The sequence below is a fragment of the Pongo abelii genome, chromosome 16 (genome assembly GCF_028885655.2).
Source record: "Pongo abelii isolate AG06213 chromosome 16, NHGRI_mPonAbe1-v2.0_pri, whole genome shotgun sequence".
Lineage (NCBI taxonomy): Eukaryota > Metazoa > Chordata > Mammalia > Primates > Hominidae > Pongo > Pongo abelii.
The window spans coordinates 69601542-69624658 of record NC_072001.2 but is presented as its reverse complement, the minus strand read 5'-3'; the positions used below and the strand labels follow the sequence as shown (position 1 = coordinate 69624658).

At 47.0% G+C, this 23117-nt stretch overlaps 2 protein-coding genes across 3 annotated transcripts in view; one reads left to right on the top strand and one right to left on the bottom strand.

Moving 5' to 3' along the window:
* The first annotated feature begins 88 nt into the window (after positions 1 to 88).
* Positions 89 to 9544, top strand: SNAPC5 (small nuclear RNA activating complex polypeptide 5). 2 transcript variants are annotated; one of them, XM_024232819.3, is made up of 4 exons: positions 89 to 1668; positions 3899 to 3988; positions 4776 to 4907; positions 8581 to 9544. In XM_024232819.3, exons 1-3 carry the CDS (start codon positions 1579 to 1581, stop codon positions 4884 to 4886), a joined length of 291 nt encoding a protein of 96 aa, XP_024088587.1. In that variant the 5' UTR covers positions 89 to 1578; the 3' UTR covers positions 4887 to 4907; positions 8581 to 9544. The 2 variants fall into 2 exon arrangements, with proteins under 2 accessions (XP_024088587.1, XP_003780790.2); XM_003780742.5 differs by lacking the exon at positions 8581 to 9544 and adding an exon at positions 7507 to 8192.
* MAP2K1 (mitogen-activated protein kinase kinase 1) overlaps positions 7749 to 23117 on the bottom strand; it is a 101347-nt gene continuing 85978 nt past the window's right edge. The window contains exons 6-11 of the mRNA XM_024232818.3: positions 17408 to 17532; positions 14074 to 14275; positions 11986 to 12050; positions 10014 to 10075; positions 9529 to 9574; positions 7749 to 8796 (exon numbers count right to left, since the gene is read on the bottom strand). Coding sequence (XP_024088586.1) covers positions 8683 to 8796; positions 9529 to 9574; positions 10014 to 10075; positions 11986 to 12050; positions 14074 to 14275; positions 17408 to 17532 — 614 coding nt within the window. The 3' untranslated portion in view covers positions 7749 to 8682. The remainder of the gene's footprint in view (positions 8797 to 9528; positions 9575 to 10013; positions 10076 to 11985; positions 12051 to 14073; positions 14276 to 17407; positions 17533 to 23117) is intronic.

Here is a 23117-nt window from a genome sequence, read left to right as displayed (position 1 = left end):
GTTCTGTAAAGCTTGGTTAGAATTTTTTTAAAGTGACATTTTGTTGGCCATAAATTTAGACTATTAGATTTTATATAGTGGGGTATAAAATGGGGCACACTATATAAAATGGGGCATGGATTTATACTAAGTCCATGGAGTTCAGTGGAAGGGGAATGATAAAAAACTGGTTTTCTAAATAATGTGGCTTGAAAAATAGGTATAACAGGACTTGGTCAGAAACGCAGAGGCTGTTCAAGTTTAGCTCCCCACCAGATGGAAAATAGGTTAAATTCTGTAAAGATTTAACTTTAACCACAAGAGGGCACAATTGGAAAACACAATTTTTTTGGTACTGCAGTAAAATTGATTACCTCTTGAGAAGTGTTCTTTTTAACCAGCTATGACAATCGAGTTGAATATTTTCACCATGGTTTGAAAAAGTGCCAAAAGGCCACACTGGCCCACATCTGTAATCCCAACACTTTGGGACCCTAAGGTGGGCAGAGCACTTGAGTCAATGAGTTCAAGACCAGCCTGGCCAACATGATGAAATCCCATCTCTACTGAAAATATAAAAAATAGACGATCATGGTGCACGCCTGTAACCCCAGCTACTTGGAGGCTGAGGCAGGAGAATCACTTGAACCTGGGAGGTGGAGGTTGCAGTGAGCCGAGATTGTACCATTGCCCTCCAGCCTGGGCGTCAGAGCCAGACTGAAAATTACCAGAAGCGTTTTTCAGGACTGCCTGTGTGTCTTGGTGATTGTTAACCAAGTGTGTTCAAAAGAAATATCCATGAAATGCCTCCAGATATAAGGGTTTTTTTTTTTTTTTTTTACCCATAAAGCTAAACTGCAAATATTACCCTAGAATTAACCTCTTGTCCTGTGTCAAAGCCTTGTTTTGCATCTGGATTGTTAAACTGTCAGCCTTTCTCTGACAGTCTCGAACTGTCAAGACAGTCTCCGTTCACAGCCAAGGTGATCTGTTACACTCCCCATTTCCAGGGCAAAATCTCAGTTCTTAAGCACGTCATTTCTTAGCATGGCTTTATTTTCATGCTCTTTAGTTCTCTATTTTGTGCAGCCTTACTCCTTTAAAGTCCACTGTGAGTCCTACCCTGCAGGGCCTCTTAACACAGTAGAGTTCATGTGCTACTGATTTGGTGCCTGCCTTCAAATACAGGTTTTGTGGGGTTAAAGATAGCCACTTGGTGGAACACATTGGAAGTGCTGTTCACCCAGTCAGTTGAAACGGTGTTTGACCATTTGGTGTGCGAATGGCCTATCGGATTAAAGGATAGCCAAACCCAAGATTTCTTCAGGTTGTTCACAGCTCCATGGATCTGATTTCGAAATCCTGATCATTACTCATGAATCAAGGTGTTTTGACACAGGCTGTACCCTTTCCTGCAGCTCGTCCCCCGCGGAGTGACCAGGCTACGGCGGGCGCCGGAAGGGGGCGCACCCCTCGCCTTTCCCCAATGTGTCGGGCAGCCCCGCCTCCCCGCTCGGTTTCCGGGAGTCGGCGGCGATGGCGTCATCACCGAGTGCCGAGCCGACAGCATCGCGGAGGTTGGCTATGTGACCAGGCGACATGCTGAGCCGGCTTCAGGAACTGCGCAAGGAGGAGGAGACGCTGCTGCGGTTGAAGGCAGCCCTGCACGACCAGCTGAACCGCCTCAAGGTGACCCCGCGGCCCTCTCCTGTCCCTCCTCCATTCCTCCCGAGCGACCATTTCCCCCCAACCTGGGCTTCTGGGGTGACCACCTGCTGCGGCCATTCCTCCGCTACTCACTAGCTGTGGTGGCGCCAATTTACAGGTTTACAAACAAACAGGTATCTGAATCACCTGGGGAGTTTGCTGTGCTCTTCTTAGGCCCTATCTCTCAGAATCTTGACCTCGCAAGTCTAGGGTGAGGCCAAGGGATCTGCGTTTGGCAAGTGCGGTCCTACCTGTTGCTTCCTGTAAATGTTGATGGCCCTCAGACAGCACGCTGAGGAAATGCTCCCTTCCGAAGGCTCGCCTAGACCCCTCTGGCCACCGACCCCTTCCTCCTGAGCTGCTGTTTTCTAGTTTGTCTTGGCGCTTGAAATGCTCTAGTTTTGCCAAGCCAGAAGGAACTCCTAGATCCTCCCATGCTACCAAGGAAGAAACTGAGGCCCTGGGAGAAGAGACTTGTCCTAACGTCTGGATCTTCCAGTGGCTCTTGTTACTGACGCCATGGCCTTGAGGAGGAGTCGGGATTTAGGCCCACGTGGGCCACTTCCCAAACCTGTGCTTAATGCAGCCCCTCAGCCCGGGCAATATAGTGAGACCTCGTCTCTACAAAAAATTGAGACAGGGCCTCACTGTATCGCCCAGGCTGGAGTGCAGTGACATATCTCGCCTCACTGCAACCTCCGCCTTCTGGATTCAAGCGATTCTTGTGCTTCACCTTCCCAAGTAGCTGGGATTACAGGTGTGCACCACCACGCCTGGCTAATTTTTGTATTTTTAGTAGAGACGGGGTTTCACCATGTTGCCCAGGCTGGTTTCGAACTCCCGAACTCCTGAGCTCAAGCGATCAGCCCGCCTCGGCCTTCCAAAGTGCTGAGATTACAGGCGTGAGCCACCGCGGCCGGCCTTACAAAAAAAAAATTAGCTGAGCGTGGTGGTGCGTGCCTGTAGTCCAGCTACTTGGGAAACTGAGGTGGGAGAATGGCCAAAGCCCAGGAGGTCAAAGCTGCAGAGAGCCCAGATTGTGCCACTGCACTCCAGCCAGCATGCAACTATATGGGGAGACCCTGCCTTTAAAAAAAAAAAAAAAGTCCCAGGGAGGTTATTATGCTAATCCCTGCTCAGTATTCTTTTCAGAATCTTTTTTTTGAGACAGAGTTTTGCTCTTGTTGCTCAGGTTAGAGTGCAATGGCACAATCTTGGCTCACTGCAACCTCCACCTCCCGGGTTCAAGGGATTCTCCTGTCTCAGCCTCCCAAGTAGCTGGGATTACAGGCATGTGCCACCACGCCGGGCTAATTTTTTGTATTTAGTAGAGACGGGGTTTCACCATGTTGGCCAGGGTGTTCTCGAACTCCTGACCTCAGGTGATCCACCTGCCTCTACCTCCCTAAGTGCTGGGATTACAGGCGTGAGCCACTGGGCTCGGCCCTTTTTCAGAAACTTTAAGTCCATATGAGGTGAGGATTACCAAAGCCCTTTGTAAAATGAAAAGTATTGTACACCTGTGACATATCAAAATCATAAGCATTTTTCCTTAGGGAAGTTATACTGTTAGTAGAGACGGGGTTTCACAGCGTTAGCCAGGATGTTCTCGATCTCCTGACCTCGTGATCCGCCCGCCTCAGCCTCCCAAAGTGCTGGGATTACAGGCGTGAGCCACCGCGCCCAGCCTCCTTAGGGAAGTCATAGTGCCCTCCGCTTATTTATGTTTCTATATTGCCACAGTACCCTTACAAGTACTTAATGAGTGTATTGATGACCACCTCCAAAGCTCAGATTTCCTTATGCTTCAGCAAACACCTCTGTTTTCTATTCTTCTTTCCTTCACCTTCTCATTACTGAGTAACAGCCTCAGGTCCAGGGAATCTCTCTCTCTCTCTCAGGAATCAGATGACACCTGGCTGTTGTAATGACACACTGGTACTTTGAGTTGCTAGGTCTGTGGAAGTGGAAGCCATGACTCAGCCAGAACACCTGTTCAGCCCAGGGGAAAAGGGCTAGAGTCTTTCTTTACTCATCCTTAAAAGAGAGAAAACCTAAGAGCCTACCCCCCCAACTTTCCCTCTAGAGCAACACAGAGATAGTTTTCATTCCCTCTCTTGATGCAAACCTTTCATAGTGTGCCCAGCAGTTTACCCACATCAGTAGTCCAGTGAAATAGTAAGGAAAAGTGTCCTCAACTCTTCTTTTCTAGGTTGAAGAATTAGCCCTCCAATCAATGATCAGCTCTAGAAGAGGGGATGAGATGCTGTCTTCTCACACTGTACCTGAACAGTCACATGATGTAAGCTTAATCAAGTGCAGGCCTAGGAGAGAATGCAAAGTCTGCTCTGCTCCCATGCTGCTTGGGTAGTGAAGAACTGTTGTAAATCACATTACCTAGCCCAAAGGGCTCTGAGAAGTGCTGACAACAATTTTCTGGTTTAATAAGGTGGCAACTCTCCATTAACCACCTTCCTACCAGCTGGTTATACACTAATTAATTATTAAGTAGTTACTAATGTTTTACCTCCATCCTCCTCGTCATCCATTCTGTCTAGTTACTCAGATGAACCCGGGGGAGAGTGGAGATTTTTGTAGGACGATGTCAAAACTCTTGATTTCTTGTGAATAAGTAACCTTGGGATTCAAGAGTGTGGCTTCAAGTACAAGGCACAGTGCTAAAAGATGAGTTCCAGTCCTCATCATACTCATCTCTTACCAAATGCCCTCAAGTAAGTCAGCAAAATCTTATTTCTAAGTACACAATATTTGAGCAGTTCTCCCAGATTTTGTGTGTTAAGACATTTAAAACCATGATACAGCAGCACATGTAAGTTGGCACAAATCTTATGGAGCTTTCTGTAATAATGTTTGTAAATGAGGTAACATTCTACTGAATCTGGGGCATTTACTTTTGCCCCATTTTGGTAATGGAGGTGGGGGTATAAAAGGAAAGTGGCCATACCTCTTAGTCATAAGTACTGGGGATAGATATGCAATTGAGATCTGATTTTAAGTCATCTTTAAGAATTTGCTGTTTTGAGGCCAGCATCTTTCCTACTAATCTGTGATGCCCTTGGCCAATACAGATGTTGGTGCATGTAGACAATGAAGCATCAATCAACCAAACAGCCCTGGAGCTGAGCACAGAGAGTCATGTGACGGAAGAGGAGGAGGAGGAAGAAGAATCAGATTCCTAAAGGAGGGGGAAAGCCAGGCTGGTCAGTTATACAAATTGCATTTCTAAGTCTCAGGCTACTTCTCCTTAAGGAAATCATCTTGCCCTGGGCCCTGTGATCTGCTTGAAAGGAAAGCAAGAACTATAAGGAGGATGTGTAGTTGCAAAAATGGCTCTATCAGTAACTCAAGCTTCAGAATGTTATGACATACAGAAAATCAGAGATGCTGTGTCTTAGCATTGAGCAATATGGGTGGTGCTGTCTGTAATCTGGTCAGATTCAGTTAACTGTTCAAAACAAAATTTCCTCTGAAATACTGTTGAGAAAGTCTGGCATTTGCGAAAAGAGCAGAGTTTAAATACAAGCCAGTCTTTCCAGTCAACGATGCCTCTTTGAAGAAAACCAATTAAAGGCCGTTTGCATGCCGCTGAACCCTTGTGAGCAGTTAGGACACAGTCTAGGACAGAAAGATGACAAGGGGAAGGACTGAGGGCCATCTGAGAGCACAGGCTGTTTCTACCTCTCAGAGGCATTGAAATATTGCATGCTATAAACTGCTTTGTGTATCTGTTAATCACCTCTCACTTGAGACATCACTCACTGGTAAAATGTTTTTAAAAGTAAATTATAAATAGCCATCATGGAGCCTGCTGGTTTCTAGATAGCGACAGAGAGAAACAGCAGTTCCTTCTCTGAGGAAAAGATACAACAGGATGGTTTGAAATCCATTTCTGGCCCTTAAGAGAGATGTGCCATGCTTGGAAGACTGGATTTTTTGTTTTGTTTTGAGATGGAGTTTCGCTCTTACTGCCCAGGCTGGAGTGCAGTGGTGCGATCTTGGCTCACTGCAACCTCCCCCTCTTGGGTTCAAGTGATTCTTCTGCCTCAGCCTCCAGAGTAGCTAGGATTACAGGCATGCACCACCACACCCGGCTAATTTTGTATTTTTAGTAGAGACAGAATTTCTCCATGTTGGTCAGGCTGCTCTCGAACTCCCAACCTCAGGTTTTCCGCCCGCCTCAACCTCCCAAAGTGCTGGGATTACACACATGAGCCACTACACCAGGCCGGAAGACTGGATTTTTGTTAACAGATGACAGTTACAGAATAAGAGTTGTTACTTAGTATCTGAAGTTGAGGTTCATTTCTGCATACTGTCCCTTTTCCACTGACTACTATACCATGAAATGAGTAGTTGTTTAATTTTATAAAATTAATTTCCCCTGCCCAGCCAAACAAAACACAAAGAATCATGTCAAGCGGAACTTATGTGACAGTTCCCAAAGAAAACAAAGAATACTTTTTTTGTTAATCCACATTTCATTGAAGTTATTTTGAGCTGCTCTTAGAGGAAACAGCCAGAAGTTTAAATGAGCATGTTCCTTAGAACACACAATGGGAAGACAGTTTGGGAACAAAAAGCATCAAGGTACATAAATTTTGGGGGTCTAATTTAAAATATGAGCATGGGTTTTAAAAGCTGGAAAAGTTGACTATGAATTCCAGCTCTACCACTAACTGGTCACTTGTCCTCTCACCTCTTTGCAACTCACGTTCCCATCTGTAAAGTGAAGATACTCACATCTGCTCTAGCAGTTTCACAGGTTGCTATGAGGTGCTAATGAGATCATTTAAAAATCCAACTATCATTGGTATCTCAGTAAGAATCTGGCATTGGGAGCTCAAAACACTGCAAGATTCATGTGGGGATCATAATTCTTGGCTAAAAATTTTTAAAAAAAATCTAAACACCCCTCAAAAGACACTGAGCATGAAAGTGGTCAGATCTAGGTTTTAGATACCAGGTTATAACATTTCTCCTAAGCATGTAGTATTCTCATTTTAATGAAACATTCTCAGTAGTGATTGTATCCTGTCATTTTTAAAAGACACAGGGTATAAATGTTAAAACCCAGCCTGACTGTTTATATGTTGAAAATGTATAAGTTAAACTGTTGATTTAGAAAAGCTATACCTCACAGTGAGAGAAAAAAAAGCTGACTAGCTTAGGCAGCAGTATATACAACACTGATCGTTTTTTTAAAATCCTGGCAGTATCCCAAGCTCTGGTACCTCTAGATTGGACTACCTACTTAGAAGATTATTTACCCAAGTTTTGTTTTTAATCTAAAAAGGAATGGGCCTTTTATTTATAAATATATATGTTGGCTTTAGTTTCTATAACCTGCCCTTTCAAAGAAAATAATGAGCAGAGAGGTATTGACCAGCAGCCTCAAATGTACCTAAAAGTTCCCAATGGCTTTGTGACATCACTGCCACCTCACAGGCATGACAAAGCCAGCGCCAGGCACATTCCTCCTTTCCAGGAAGGTGTGGTTAAGTGTAAGTGGTGAAAGAAGGGAAACCATTGCTTAATGTCGCAAGGAGACAGGCGTCCTATGTTGTGCAGAAAGCTCCCACACCAGGTAGGCAAGCTGGTCACCAGCAAGGCCCTCCTATGAGCATGACAGCCTGAAAGTACAGGCAGGCCTTCAGCTCAACTACTGATATATGGAAAATGAGAAATGTTCTGTGAGATAAGAAATGTTTTGTGATTTTTCTCAGATTTGTTCCCAGTCCCCCATCAGCTGCTTTTCCCTTGTATAAAGAGATCAAAGGAATATACAGGATCTATTCACAGGTCCCACAAGGAAGGTGGTTGGAAGAGTCACAGATAAGGGTGTTGGGTGAGAAGAACTGGACTGAGTCTGGAGATTGAAATTACAGGAAGCCCCAGTTAGTCCGAAGCACTGAACTTGGTGTCCTGTTTCTGCCTTCCAGCCTCCTCCTCATCTTCACCTTTCCCCCTCACCAATGATGCTTGGCTAAACCAGTATTTCTTGTGTACTAAAGAAATTGAAAAGCTTACCACAAAAGCAAAAGTAGCTTTCATCCTTTTTTTTTTTTATTTCATAGTATATTTATTAGAATAAGAGATTAGATTTGTTAAACATCTAGGTTAAAATGGTTAAAAGGATTTTCATACAATTTTAGGCACTATACACATTGTTTACAACAGCATTGGTACTTGGATATGGGGAAAGATAAATCCGACATTTTAATGTCTTGATCAATTTGTGACATTCAAAATAATTCCACCATTTAAGAAACATTAATCAAAACTTAAAGAGACATACCACTAAGTATCCCACACAGTATATTGAAAATAAATATAGAAATACAACCAGAAGTCTACAGATCACCACAGTAGACAGACTGGTGAAGCCCCAGCTATCATGGCAGTGAAGGGCTCTGGCTAGATTTGGATGTCAACTGCTGAATTCTACATGAAAAGCACATAATAATAATAAAATAACATGATGTACACTCTCTGATGCTCATTTTCATAGCAGCAAAGCATGCTTCACATGCACTGCCTGTGAAGGATCTCACAAGGCTCCCTCCTAGAGAGAAAGTATGCCCAGCAAGAATAAAGTACCACCAAATGTCAAAGAATCCCGAAAATACAGGCAGACAGCCAGTCATGGAGCAGGAACAGCAGTGCAATTGTAAGAATGACTACCCACATTCACCAAAATTTCACTGTAATTCAGCCTGGCACAGGTTTTGATCATCAGCATACACACAAATAGCCCCAAGCACAAAGCCAATCCACTTAGGGGAACAATAATAGTTATAATAATGAAGACAGTAATATTAAAAATGACAAGAGTAGAATCTTGGCACATGCTGTGTTCTTCATCCTTTGTCACAGGTGAAATGCACATCTGAACAGAGACAGGCATGGGAAGGAGGCCCAAAAGCGACATGGCAAACCACCGGGCAGGGGACTCGCTCTTTGCTGCTTCCCAAACACTTAGACGCCAACAGCATGGGTTGGTGTGCTGGGCTGGTTAAGGCCGATGGTGGAGCAGAGCCAACCTGCAAAATCCACTTCCTCAGCATCAGATCTCTTGATAAAAGCATGAACCTGCATGTAAGGAGATGAGAGAACGTGGTGTTAAAAAGAAACAAAAAACAAAACAAATCCCACCAGGAAGTAAAATCCAAGAGTTTCAGGTCTAGAGCTTGTGCTGCACTTGGAAAGAGCACCTGGCACCTGCCCCTGAGCAACAGTGGGGCCAGCTGCAGGCCCAAAGACCCGCTCCACCAGTCACAGCAGCTGTGAGGCCTTGGGCAAGTCACCTCTTGGAGCCTACTCTTGCAGTATGGAGACAGTAACTCTGCCTTAAATGCCTCACAGGCTTGTTAGAAGATACAAAGAAAATGATGGACTTAGTGCATATTATACTATATACACTGTCTATGGCTGTCCAGATATTTACAGTATTAGCTATTTCCACTGCTACCAAACGAGACAGCAGGCGGAGAGTGACTCTGGAAGGAGGCTGAATGTAAGGTGAGGCAGTATTAGGGAAAGGCCCCATCCCCATGAAGGGGGTGAGCTGGCCTTTTCTTTCCCGTGGCCCCCTCAGGCCTTTCCTCTGGCACATGCTTACTCAGGCTGCGGGGGTCACCCCAGCTTTCCCTTAAACTGATGGGAGAGCAAAGGAGACTGGTGTTTGGTATTCTGCAGCCCCAGGCTCAGCTGGACCACCGTGGGCAGGGAATGAATGGGCTCTGGAAGTACTGCACAGATGACTGACAGAGAAGAACAAATGAATAAACAGGTACTGTAAGAATCTGGAATAAACAGACTTACCATGAGTTGCTTCAAATCTGCTCTCTCTGCGGGGTTTTTTATTAAGCTTAAAGGAAGAAAGACAAGGTGAGAGCTATTGCCTGGCACTGGTTCTAGCTCTAATAAGATGTTTGCATGCCTGTCTTCTCTGCACACTAGAGGCTGAGGATTGCCTGGGCTTGATTCATCCTCCTGTTCTAAGCACGATATCATGCCCACAGTAAGTTAATACATTCTTGCTGAGTTAAACTAAGGTCAAAAAGCAACGTGCCAGTCCCTGGAAAGCAAGTACCAAAAGGAGCAGCTACTACATCCATGATGTAGTTAGACATGTCACATAAGTCATGGCACTCTAAAAAAGGGCTTATGGCAGCAGCCGAGAATCATCAGAGGGGAGGGGAAAGGGCAAAGCTGTGCCTGCAGAAGCAACGCTGGTGCTTCCAGAAATGGGGTGGGGAGCCTGACAAATCCAGAGTACCCTTCCAGAGAACAAGGAGCCAACTTACCATTTATTCACAAAATCTTGAAATTCCAGACTGAACACTCCACTGGGCAGTTTTGGAGGAGGCTGCAAACACATGTTGAGATAAGAAAAACGCCTGGCTCCTTGCTCCAGCCATCTCCTCTCCCCATCCCACCCCTCCCACCAGCCAGTGCTGCTTTTTTTTAAAGTCTTCTCTGAAATCCAAAGGCAGTGCCACTCTCATTCAGTCAAGGAAAGGCACAGGTAGAAGGCCAGTGCTGCCTGTTGGGTAACCATGTTGGAACCATTGATCTCAAATAGCACATTTAGAATTGGGACCAAGTCAAGTCCGTTCACTTGTCTGGTGATTTTGAACTAATCACTATTCCTCTCTGAGCCTCAGTTTACTCTTCTATGACATGAAGAGGTTGGGCCTAATGATCTCAGGGACCCTTTCAAGCTCTGACACTCTGCAATGGTAAATCTTGGAGTGCGGCATGGAAACGTAACCAGCAATTTACTGGCAGCAACAGCTAGGGGCACGTGCAAACCACCAGGCATAGCCCAGGTCTGACAGCACCTGCAGAAGCAAACCGGTTTTTAAAAATCCCTTTTCTGAGCCCTAGAGAGGGCAGTGAAAAGTTACTAAAACATTAACTGACAGAGGGCTGGATCTGGAAGAATGTTACCTGTACACTCCAAGAATGAGGCTGTTTTCAGATTTTCCCATGGTGATCGTGCAGCGCTATACAGTACAAGGCCCTGGAGCACTGGGCTCATGGGGTTCCATGCAGTCCAGGAAATGTGGGCCCACTTATGTACCTGGGCTGGGAGCTGTGTGTACCCATGCTGACCCACAGACATAATGTCCATGATGTCACTGCTCTGATGTACAGCCCAAAATCTCGTTTTTAATTTGAGATTAAAAATGAGACACTGATCCCCACCACAAAGCCCAACCTAGTGCTCTTCCTCTGAGGGCCATGTCAGTCTGATCTGAGGTGAGGACTAGAACTCAGCTCTTAGAACAGTGACCCAGAGCAAGCCCCATTCTGCATTGTCCCTGCTACTGAGGGAATAAAGGGACCATTCAAGGGAGAGAGGAGACCAGCAGCTTGGCCTCCAGAGGCAGCATCCATTCCCTCTGAACAGGAAAGAGCTAGGCAGCAGAGGGGCTGTGTGCCAGCAGAGGCTGCAGTAGAACAACTGCCATGCAGCAGAGCCTCCTAGGAGGTAAGAATGGGAGGTGGGAGGTGGCAAGGAAGAAAGACCACTGGGTGGGAAGGACCTGGGCTACTTTTCATCTCAGAGGCCCAATTTCCTCACCTGTTTGAAGAGGAACCAATTTGGCCTACCTCAGCAATGCTTGGGAGAATTGCATGGGAAATTAATGTGAAAATTTGGAAGAAAGCAGTGCACACTAGGAGACTGGCAATGGCATATCTAACCTCAGATATCTCTTCCCTTAATACGACTACCACCCAGAACCACCTAGCCTAGGTCCCCAGCAGTAGAGGATGGATGGCTTTTTTTCTGACTCCTACAAATGCAACATGCTCTGCCTCCCTCAAATCCTTAAGCAGCGACGAACTAATCCTGAAACTGCTTTTCTACAGCCCATGGTGCTTAGTATAAAGCTGTGCATATAGTAAAGAGAGGTAAATTAAACTCCCTAGTAGACTGAACCTGTGACAGGGATGTGTTTTGTTTTGTTTTTTGTTTTCAGAGTCAACCTCTGCCTCCCAGGTTCAAGCAATTCTCATGTCTCAGCCTCCCGAGTAGCTGGGACTACAAACGTGCACCACCATGCCCAGCTAATTTTTGTATTTTTAGTAGAGATGGGGTTTTGCCTTGTTGGCCAGGCTGGTCTCGAACTCCTCACCTCGTGTGATCCACCCGCCTCAGCCTCCCAAACTGCTGGGATTACAGGCGTGAGCCACTGCGCCCGGCCACCTGGGTGTTTTCTTAAGATGAGCAAGTAAATTCCAAGGTGAAGGAAACCAGGCAGTACTTACCTCGTTGACTATGTAATCCAACAACTCAAAAATTGCCATGGGAGGTCGGCTGTCCATTCCATATGCTACAAATTTTATAAAAAGAAAAAATACTTCTCAGAAACAGATTACTTGTTAATATGAGGCAAGGGGTTGGGCATGGATCCCTGGGACCAGAACAGGGTCACGGACAATAAACATTAAACAGCCACAGATAAGGCTTGAACACAGAGGGGACCAGCAAAGGCCAGGGTACAAGTCTGGGCTCTGCCACATCTTAAGTTCGTAACCTTTGGCAAATCAGTTCACTGCTGAGCCAAACAAAGTTCTGAGTTTTGTAAAGCAGAGACATAATAATTATGTCTGTCCTTTCCCCCTTCCTTCTATTGAGAGGAGCACAAATGAGATAGCAACTAAATAACTAAAGGACTTAGTTTTAATTCTCCATGAAGTTGATTTCTTCCTTTTGTCTCCTAGAGTCACCGGCGAGCCTCAGAGGCCACAGCCAACAGCCCCTCCAGTGACCTGCCATCAGCTACCTCTAGCCCCCTCTGCTTTCCCTTTTATACAAGCTCTCTCTCATGTGGACCTCATGGAGGTATAGGGCAGGTATCCCTGGCCAGACAGGAGCTACATAAAAAACAGTTGGCTAGGTCAGGCTATTCCCTGAGTACCAGGTTTACTTCCCAGTATTCACATTCAGAGAGGCAGGTGGTACTGCACAGTGTTTATCATCTTGGGAGTCAGACTTGGCCACTTACAAGCCTATGTGGCCTTGACAAGTGCATTGTGCCTCCATCTTTAAAATGGAGATTATAATCGTGATCACAAATGAAATGCTATTAAAATTATATAATGCTAGGCAAATCCGTGGACACAGAAAGTAGATTAGTGGTTGTCAGTGGATCAGGCAGGGGGAGTGGGGGATGGGGTTTCTTGCTGGGGTAATGAAAATGTTCCAGAATGAGACAGTGGTGATGGCTGCACAACATGGAACAATATACTAAAAACCACTGAACTACATATTTTAAAATGTGAATTTTGTCTTATGTGAATTCTATCTCAATAAAAAATAAATCTACCAAAAGTCATGATTAAAAAATTAGAATGCAGTGGCTCATGCCTATAATCCCACCACTTTGGGAGGCCAAGGCAGGAGGATCACTTGAGCCCAGGAGTTCCAGACCAGCCTAGTCAACATAGCGAGACCTCATCTATACAAAAAAATTAAAAAATTAGCCAGGCATGGTGGCGCATGCCTGTGGTCTCAGCTACTCAGGAGGCTGAGGCAGGAGGATCACTTGAGCCCAAGAGGTCAAGGCTGCAGTAAGCCGTGATGGTGCCACTGTACTCCACCCTGGGTGACAGCAAGACCAATATCAAAAACAAAACAAAACAAAAAAAACCCACAAATTAGAAGCCAGTCATGGTGGATCATGCCTGTAATCTCAGCACTTTGGGAGGCTGAGGCGGGAGGATTGCATGAGCCCAAAAGTTCGAGACTAACCTGAACAACATAAGGAGACTGTGTCTCTACAAAATAAAAAACAACCTAGCTGAGCGTGGTGGCATGTGACTGTGGTCCCAGCTACTCAGGAGGCTGAGGTAGGAAGATCACTTGGGCCTGGGAGGTTGAGGCTGCAGTGAACTGTGATCGTGCCATTGCACTCCAGCCTGGGTGACAGAGTGAGCCCCTTCCCTCCCAACCCCCGCAAATAAATTATAGCCTGTAGTCCCAGCTACTCTGGAGGCTGAGGAAGGAAGACTGCTTAAGCCCAGCAGTTGAAGACTGTGACTAGCCACTGCACTGGGCAACACAGCAAGACCCTTAATAATAAAAATAAATAAATACAAAAGGTTAGATAATGTATACAAAGTCCTAAGTGCAGTACCTAGAACATAGTACGTACTCAACAAATGGTAGGAAGTTGTTGGTAGTAACAACACCCACCTGGAGACCCCTGCTGCTTCCCCTGGCCCTAGCCTGGCATCCAGGGACAGAGAATCAGTCTTGGCAGAATGTACAGAGAATCAGCCCTCCAGAAACCCCTGAAAGTAAGGGACCCTCCCCTCCGACAGTCCAAGATGGGGACACACCAGGCTACTCACAGCTAAGGGGCCTCCCAGGGGTCCTTGGCCTAGGTGGGGTCTCAGCCGCATCTCCCTCCACCTGGCACCCAAACATCAGCTCCAGCTCCTTGGCATCTGGAGGAGGGATGGGATACCTCCCAACCGCCATCTCTACCAGAGAGAGTCCCATGCTCCAGATGTCTGACTGCACAGAGTAATGAGTCCCCTGGAGTCTTTCTGGCTGCAGGAGAGACAGACAGTTATAATCACCTAACCTAACCTGGACCCCTGGGTCTGCTAATGCATTTTCTCTTCTGTCCCTTCTCAATAGTTCATATCCTGTTTCAAGAGCTCCACTAACCTCTTGAATTTGGCCTCCCGCCTACCCCCAACATTGTGTTTACCAAATCCTAGCTGGCTTCTGTGGCTTTGAGCCCTCATCCCTGCTCTATTTCTCCTATAATCTGGCCTAAATTGACAGACCACATGTAATCGGCTGGGCCCTGGCTGCCACTACAGCCTGTGGTTCCAGCTTTACCCAGCTTGGCCACAGTCTTGCACGCGCAGGGCAGCCTGTCCGAAGCCCAGCATGAGAGGCTCATCTTGTCACTGAATCTGAAACATGAAGCTTGTGGAATGCGGGTTGGGAATGAGGTGGTGCCGTGGATACATAGAACAAAAGATCTGGGGTCAGTGGGCCTGAGACTTAAATCCCAATTCTGGGACTTACAAGCTAAAGGATCCTGAATATCAGCCTCATCTATAAAATGGGGCTGCTGCTGGGCCGGGACGCAGTGGCTCACACCTGTAATCCCAGCACTTTGGGAGGCTGAGGCAGGCGGATCACATGAGATCAGCAGTTCGAGACTAGCCTGGCCAACATAGTGAAACCCCATCTCTACTAAAAATACAAAAATTAGCTGGACATGGTGGTGCATGCCTGTAATCCCAGCTACTTGGGAGGCTGAGGCAGGAGAATCGCTTGAACCCGGGAGGCAGAGGTTGCAGTGAGCCAAGATCGCACCACGGCACTCCAGCCTGGGCAAGAAGAGCGAAAACTCCATGTCGGAAAAAAAAAAGGTGGGGGAGGTGGCTGCTGATGATGAAAATGACAGTAACAATGACATAAGAAAACTCTACTTAGGATTACTAAGATCAAATCAAATGAAAACATACGGCCAGGCACGACGGCTCACGCCTGTAACCCCAGGACTTTGGGAGGCCGAGGCGGTGGATCACAAGGTCAAGAGATCAAGACCATCCTGGTTAACACGGTGAAACCCCGTCTCTACTAAAAATACAAAAAAATTAGCCGGGCATGGTGGCACACGCCTGTAGTTCCAGCTACTCGGGAGGCTGAGGCAGGAGAATGGAGTGAACCTGGGAGGCAGAGCTTGCAGTGAGCTGAGATTGCACCACTGCAATCCAGCCTGGGTGACACAGTGAGACTCCGTCTCAAAAAAAAAAAAAAAAAAAAAGAAAATGTATGTCAGATGTTGTAAAATGCTATACAAATATTGGTTGATATTGGTGGGAAAAGCCAAAGAGGAAAAAAGTATACAGTGCTATACAAAAGCATTATTTTTAATGAGCATTATTTGAAATAGCACATGTATTTCAAGAACCCTACCGAAAAAATCTTTATTCTGGCCGTAGTATATTCATGTAGACATTAACTTCTCCCATAGCATTTTTCACTAACTCCAACACTAGACTATTTCCTAACTGACCATATAACCACAAAAACCCCAACCATTAAACCCTTGATTAGTAACTCCTAGGGCCTGTTAATGGATTTTGAACTTGAGAGTTGGCAATCAAATGGCCCAGGATGCCAGCTGCTCAGTTATTAGATATTTAGGGAAGAAGCAATGAGGAGATGACAGAGAAAGAGAGTTCCACTGTGGGTCACTGGAGGGGAGGGGTGGGGATGTGGGTCAGTGCCAGGTGCGTGATGTTGACAGTGGCTGGAGTCACAGTTGGGGGTAGGCACCAGCAAGAAGAAATGAGGATGTGTTCACACTGGGATCTGGGCATAGGTGCCAAATCCTCCCCAAGAGGCAAATGAGGGTGTGCTGTGCAAAGGGCGTCTGCCTGGCAAGGGGGCAGCTAGCTTTCAATCCTGGCTCAGCAAGATTAAGTAGGCAGGTTGCTTAACCTCCCTGAATCTAGACTTCCTCACCTCTAAAATGGGAACAATAATCTTTATTTCCTGGGACAACCACATGGATCAAATGAGACCTTCCAGGGACATGACATGTGCTTTGACAGAGAACACACATAAAATGCTTTGTACAAGTTAAGATCTGAGCCTCTGCTTCTGCCCCCCCTCCACGCGGGCTCCTGTCCCCTCCCTCCACGCGGGCCTGCACTCCCCGCCACTTCTGTAAAGACTGCCTACTCACTCCAACGCTCTTCCACTCTGCCGCACTTCAGCACTGGCCCAGACTCACGTTTCCACCTTTCCAAATCATTCTCAGAAATGTTTTATCCATGTACCCTCCCACTCAGCCAACTAAACATCTACCCACTTGCCAAGCATTCCCTGAACACCTACCACATGCCAGGCCCCATGCCAGGCACTAGGGACAAGAGAGACACCTTGTCCCTGTCCCCAAGGAACTGGTGGTATGGAGGAGGGAAGAAAACACGCTGGTGCTGCCATAGTGTGAGGATGGCCCCACACAACGCTCTGGTGACAGTGTGAGCCAGCAGAGCCGGGAGCAGGAGGGAATACCCCCAACACAGGGTGTTGGCTGAAGTGGAGCAGAGACTCCGGCGAGGGGTCCAGGTATGCTGCAGTTAGAAGGAGGGGTAGATATCTGACAGACATAGTGAGGAGAGAGAAAAGAGGCTGGACAATTCTGAACAGACTCTCAGGAGTTGGAAGCTACAAGATACTGAAAGGATGGGCTGCTGAGAAGGCAGGTTAAAAGCCAATGTTCAGGTTTCTACCTTGGGAAACCAGGGAGATGATGCTGTCTATTTACTGCTAAGAGAAAAGGAGGAGGTGAGGTAGTTTGGGGTGGATCATATCTGAGCATCCTGGGTTTGTGGATCTGAAGACTATCATGTAGAGATGCCCAGAGGGGAGCTGGAGCTCACAATCCTTCAGAAAGAAAGCCGCACTCTGGAGCTGGACAGTCCTTTCAGTGAATCAAGGCCCCAATATCCCAGTTATGCTCCAAGGCCTAAGACAGACCAAGACCATCTTCCCATTCAACTTCATCTCCTCAGGGCAGACCACTGTGCCTCCTCCCTCACTTCTTGTCCCCTACCCAGCACAAGACTCTGGCTCCACAGGAAAGATACCCACTGGGCTCCTATCCCTGACCGTACAAGAAGCTCAAGCAATGGAAACTTCTGTTCATACCGACATGTAGGACCTTGTGCCCACGAAGGAGTTGGCCATAGAGTCGATGAGCTGCCCGCTGACCCCAAAGTCACAGAGCTTGATCTCCCCACGGGAGTTGACTAGGATGTTGGAGGGCTTGACATCTGCAGGGAAGAGAAAATAGAAAAGGAGGGAACTGACACAGGTAGATTGGGGAAGAGAAGGGTCAATTGCATTCCACACAGACCAGCCCTGACCATGCGTCCCGGGACAACACCCCCGTCCGCCATCAGAGGCAGCCCTTGGCTTGCAAACACTGTACACCAAGGCCCTTTGTTCTGAGTTCAAGAAGCAACTGTCAGGAGATGAAATGAGCAGCTTCTGTAGAAGTAGAACAGAAAGACAGTCGATTTCCACTCTCTAAGAATGCAGACTTGGCCAGATGATCCACAGGAAGGAGTCCGTTATCATAAACAGTCAGGATTTCAAAGTCTGTTGCTTCAACCACCCCTACTGGTAAGATATAGTATCTATGGTTGGATCATGAAGGAGGCAGAAAAAAACAAGTAATAAGACCTATCTGCTTGCTGAGGCTACACAGGCTAGAAGGGGACAGGATTTGGCGGGAATTCCCATTCTAGACTTCTGCACCAGGCACAGAGCATGTGGGTCTTTTTCTTATGAATATGTGTGGCAGGGGTGGGAGCTGAGTCATGATTCCATTCCATTCCACTGGAGTCACTCACCTAACAGCCTACACAGCTACATGTACCCTGCCAGTCAAGGGGAACCCCTTGCTACCTGGAGCTGGAACGTGAGAGGCCTTAAAGCTGCTCCTCAGAGTCAAAACGGTGCCCCCATCCCCCTTCCTTGCACTCTTATTATCACCCCATCCCATCCATCCGGTCACTGTCACAAATACCAGTACATTGGCCCTTAGTTTGCAGAGACCTAAATTTCCAAACATTTTTTCTTCTGCTGTATCCTCTGATTCATACAACTGTCCTGTAAAGTGCATAGACCAGGGTCAATTATCCTCATTTATAGGTGAGAAAACCAAGGCTGGGACTTGGTGAAGGCCCCTGGAGCAGGGCTTTGTGGAGCAGACATCAGCAAACAATAAGACTCACTTTGAGGGCAGACCACATCTAGGAAACATCCTAAACCATGACATCCTAAACCTATATGGTGTCTATATTAATAGTCATAATATAGACACCATATAGGACATCTAGAAAATCACAGAAAAAACCCAAACCTCCTATAATACAACCCAGCAGAGCCACTAATAACATTTCATTATTTTTCTCTTCGATACTGTGTTATATGAATGCATTTATTTATTATTATTATTATTTTTTTAGACACAGAGTCTCACTACATTGCCCAGGCTGGGCTTGAACTCCTGGGCTCAAGCAATACACCTGCTTCAGCCTCCCAAGTAGCTGGGACTACAGGTGTGAGTCACCATGGCTGGCTATTTATTCTTAAACAGATTCAAACAGGTCTATTTAAGTATCTTTCCAAGGACAAATTGAAAAACAAAAGCCGGGCGGTGCCTCACACCTATAATCCCAGCACTTTGGGAGGCCAAGGCAGGAAGATCACCTGAGGTCAGGAGTTTGAGACCAGCCTGACCAACATGGTGAAACTCCCATCTCTACTAAAAATATAAAAATTAGCCAGGAGTGGTGGTGGGTGCCTGTGATCCCATCTACTTGGGAGGCTGAGCCAGGGGAATCACTTGAACCTGGGAGGAGGAGGTTGTGGTGAGCCGACATCATGCCATTGCACTCCAGCCTGGGTGACAGAGCCAGACTCCGTCTCAAAAAATATATTTATTAAATAAATAAATAAAAATACAAAAATTAGCATGGTGGCGCATGCTTGTAATCCCAGCTACTCGGGAGGCTGAGGCAGGAGAATCACTTGAACCTGGGAGGCAGAGGTTGCAGTGAGCTGAGACCACGACACTGCACTCCAGCCTGGGCAACAAGAGTGAAACGCTGTCTCAAAAAAATAAATAAAAATAAAAATAATTAAAAAAAATCATGACCCTCTAATATCCCAGTGCCCCAACTCCACTTGGCCCCTCTTCATCTTCAGCCTGGGGGTAATCACCATTCCAGGCCAGCTCTAGCCTCTCTCTGCCCGAATCAGCTGCGGGAGGGCAGGACGTTGGCTGTCTGCCTCACCACTCTAAGCCCTGAGCCCAAATAGTATCTGACAGAGGGCAGGTGCTCCAAAAACCCTTGTTGAATGAATGGTTCTAAATACACCATGGATACATGCATGCACACACTGCACCACTGGTGTAGTCCTAAGACCCAGCCCTCATCGTGTCACTCCCCTACCCCACAGTGTGCAGACCCAAGTCAGGCTCTTCAGTAAAGGAACACAGGATACAAATCTTTGCAAACCCCTCTGCGACCCTCGTCTCCTACACACAGACTTTCAGAAGAGAGGTGCCAGAAGTAGCCTTAGAGGGCACCTAGTTCCTCCCCTTCATGATGGAAACAAAAAGTCTAAGGCCCAGCAGGACATGGTGGCTCATGCCTGTAATCCTAGCACTTTGGGAGGCCTAGGTGGGCAGATCACCAGAGGTCAGGAGTTCAAGACCAGCCTGGCCAACATGGTGAAACCTTGTCTCTAGTGAAGATACAAAAATTAGCCGGGTGTGGTGGCACACACCTGTAATCCCCAGCTACTCAGGAGGCTGAGGCAGGAGAATCGTTTGAACCCGGGAAGCAGAGGTTGCAGTGAGCCAAGATCACACCACTGCACCCCAGCCTGGGTGACAGAGTGAGACTCTGTCTCCAAAAAAAAAAAAAAAAAAAAAGAGAGAAGGCTAAGGCCCAAGAGATCCAGCAACTTGTTCAAAGTTACACAGCAAAAACTGGGTAAAGCTGAAAGCAGATCCCAGGCCCTCTGACACTTACACCTGTCCTCTTCTAGCCACCCTGCGGCCATGCTCTAACGGTCATCACCTACTGTCCACTGAACACCTGCTACCTTACCTGTGGGCTCTGTTTGGGCAGTCAAGAAACTGACCAAGTCCCCCACTGTCATGAAGCTTTAATTTTAGTGTGAGGAGACAGAAAAATAAATCAATGAACAAATGTGTAACATCAGGTGGTCTTAAGTGGCACAAAGAAAAATATAAAACCCAGCCAGACGTAGTGGCTCACACCTGTAATCCCAGCACTTTGGGAGGCTGAAGTAGTGGATCATTTGAGGTCAGCATGGTGAAACCCTGTCTTTACTAAAAACACAAAAATTGGCTGGGCGTGGTAGCACATCACCTGTAATTCCAGCTACTAGGGAGGCTGAGGCAGGATAATCGCTTGAACCCGGGAGGTAGACGTTGCAATGAGCTGAGATCGTGCCACTGCACTCCAGCCTGGGCAAAGAGTGAAACTCCGTCTCAAAAAACATATATATATATACAGGTATATATATATACACACACACACACACCTGTATATATATATACACATATATATACGTGTATATATATACATACATATATGTGTGTGTGTGTATACACCTGTATATATATATATACACAGTATATATATACACCTGTGTGTGTGTATATATATGTTAAATATATATACACAGATATATATTATATTATATATATAAAAAACATTATATATATAACATATATATTTTATTTATATATATAACATATATATATATATAAAATAAAACCCTGTGAGGACAGAGAGAGTAAGGGGGTACTGCCGTGACAGGGTGGCAAGGAACAGCCCTGTGAGAAGAGGATATTTGAGCAACGATGTGAACAGAGAGAGGGAGTGAGCCATGCATCCTCTCAGAGAACCATGGGGAGATTCTGAACTTCGGGAGAGGGGCGAGCTCTGTTCTTTCCCTGGGCCTAGTGTTAGGACAGGGCCCACAAGCACTTCAGCAGAGGCATGAGTCCAGCAGTTGCTTGTTGGAGGTGTACCTCCTCATCCCACCATGCCCATGGCCCCTCAGAGGACAGGTGTTGGGTGCCTGGCCCCTGGAGGTCAGGTGCTCAGGATTTGGGAAATGATGCTGAAAATGGAACGAGACTGAGAAGGGTAAGGGGTGTGACAGCGCCTGCTGGGGCGGCACACCAAGGCACTCCAACACAAGCCCTCTTCCACTCCTCCCACCCAGTGCCATTGCCTCTCATCCATGCCAGGCCACACGGCACCAGGCTCCCTCACCCGGCCCACACTCTCCCCCATGGGCTGTTTAGGCATGACCTGTTAAGCCTGTTTTAGAGTAAAAGAGCAGCACTGGCTAGTAAGACAGAAGCCCTCTGTCAAATCCTGACCCTGCCACTTACTCTACAGGCAGCCCTGAGCAAGTCACTTGACTTTTATGGGCCATGGTTTGCCATGATTGAAACAGTCACAATGGCGGCTCTCATACCGTCACAAGTTACAGACCAGGATTGATGTAATAAGGCATGGCATATAAGCAGCACACCATGTTATAGGAATAGATAATGATTGCTTCACAGGCTGCCCTCCAAGATCAGCAGTTCACAGAACCAGACACCTCTCGTTCCCCACAAGAACACAGTCTCCTCCACCTAGTCCAGCAGCTTCTTCCTCTGCTGGCTCAGATACCTCTCTTCAGACTACAGCTGCTGCTCAGGCATGGCTGTGCTGCCTCTAGCTGTCCTTGTATCTGATCTCTATTCACATGGCAAGCAAGCCTCCTTTTTTCAAACTTACATAACACAGCTTGCCGCCATCCCTGGCTGTCAGCTCCAGCTTCTCCCACCCACTCCAGGGAAAAACACTGCCTAGGAGGCAGTAGAGATGGAAGGGGTTGGAGAGGAGGAGAAGGGAAATTCCGAGGGGCTTTTCACTGCTAGACCACATTGGTCCTGGGAGCCAGATCCTGGAGGGCCTCACAAGAAGCCACCTGGAAACCTGGGCACATGAGATCACTGAACCCCAGAGCACCCTGCTGGAGCTGCCAGGCTAGGACATCCCTCTTGCCCCTGCTCCTGCCACACCCAAGTCTAGCTCTTCTCTGGGGACAGAAAAGAGGTACATGATGGCAGACAAGTCCAGAGAGAGTTCATTTCTTGATCTCCCTCAGCACCCCACACTTGCTTCCCACAATAGCCAGGCCCTTCACACACTGTTCCTGTCTCCAGCATCTTCTCCCTCCTCCTTCTGTGCCTACACAGAAACCAGCACTCCTCCAGCAGGACAGCCCCTGCACAGAGCCTGCCATGGCTCCCCTCTGCCTCAGAGCACAGTCTCAAGCCCCTCTGCCCGCCTTTCCATGCCCTCCACTGTTTCTTCCTTTCCTCTCCAATTTCACACCACAACACGTCTCCACATCCACTTCTTCCTGGTTGGGGCTGGCCTGCCTCTCTAACTGCCCCTGTGTAAGAGTCTCGCCTTCTCTTGTGCTGGTCCTTGCATCTAAAAAGTCTTCCTTTCAAATCACCCTGTCACCTCTACTCCTAGATGCCTAGTTCTTCTGAATCCCCTTCCCAACTTGGGATAATGCCCTGCTCCTGGAGTCCTGGGAGGATTAACTGGGCTTCCTCTCACATTCTCCTAGCAGAGCCCTCAAACATTCAAAACACAGGCCCAGTCCTTCTCTACTTCCTGAGGCCACCTCTGGGCCTTGGGTTCTCTTTCTGATCCTTTGATAACTGAAAGGTGATGCTGAGAGGGTCCCCAGCAGCTGGTTGGCCAGGCTGCATTCTGGAGGAAGCATCAACCACCCA

What these genes read in the sequence shown, in the direction of transcription:
- SNAPC5 (XM_024232819.3), top strand. Translation starts at nt 1,579, where the DNA reads ATGCTGAGCCGGCTTCAGGAACTGCGCAAGGAGGAGGAGACGCTGCTG. An exon ending in ACCAGCTGAACCGCCTCAAG is followed by an intron (nt 1,669 to 3,898) that starts GTGACCCCGCGG and finishes CTTCTTTTCTAG; the next exon opens with GTTGAAGAATTAGCCCTCCA. An exon ending in TACCTGAACAGTCACATGAT is followed by an intron (nt 3,989 to 4,775) that starts GTAAGCTTAATC and finishes TGGCCAATACAG; the next exon opens with ATGTTGGTGCATGTAGACAA.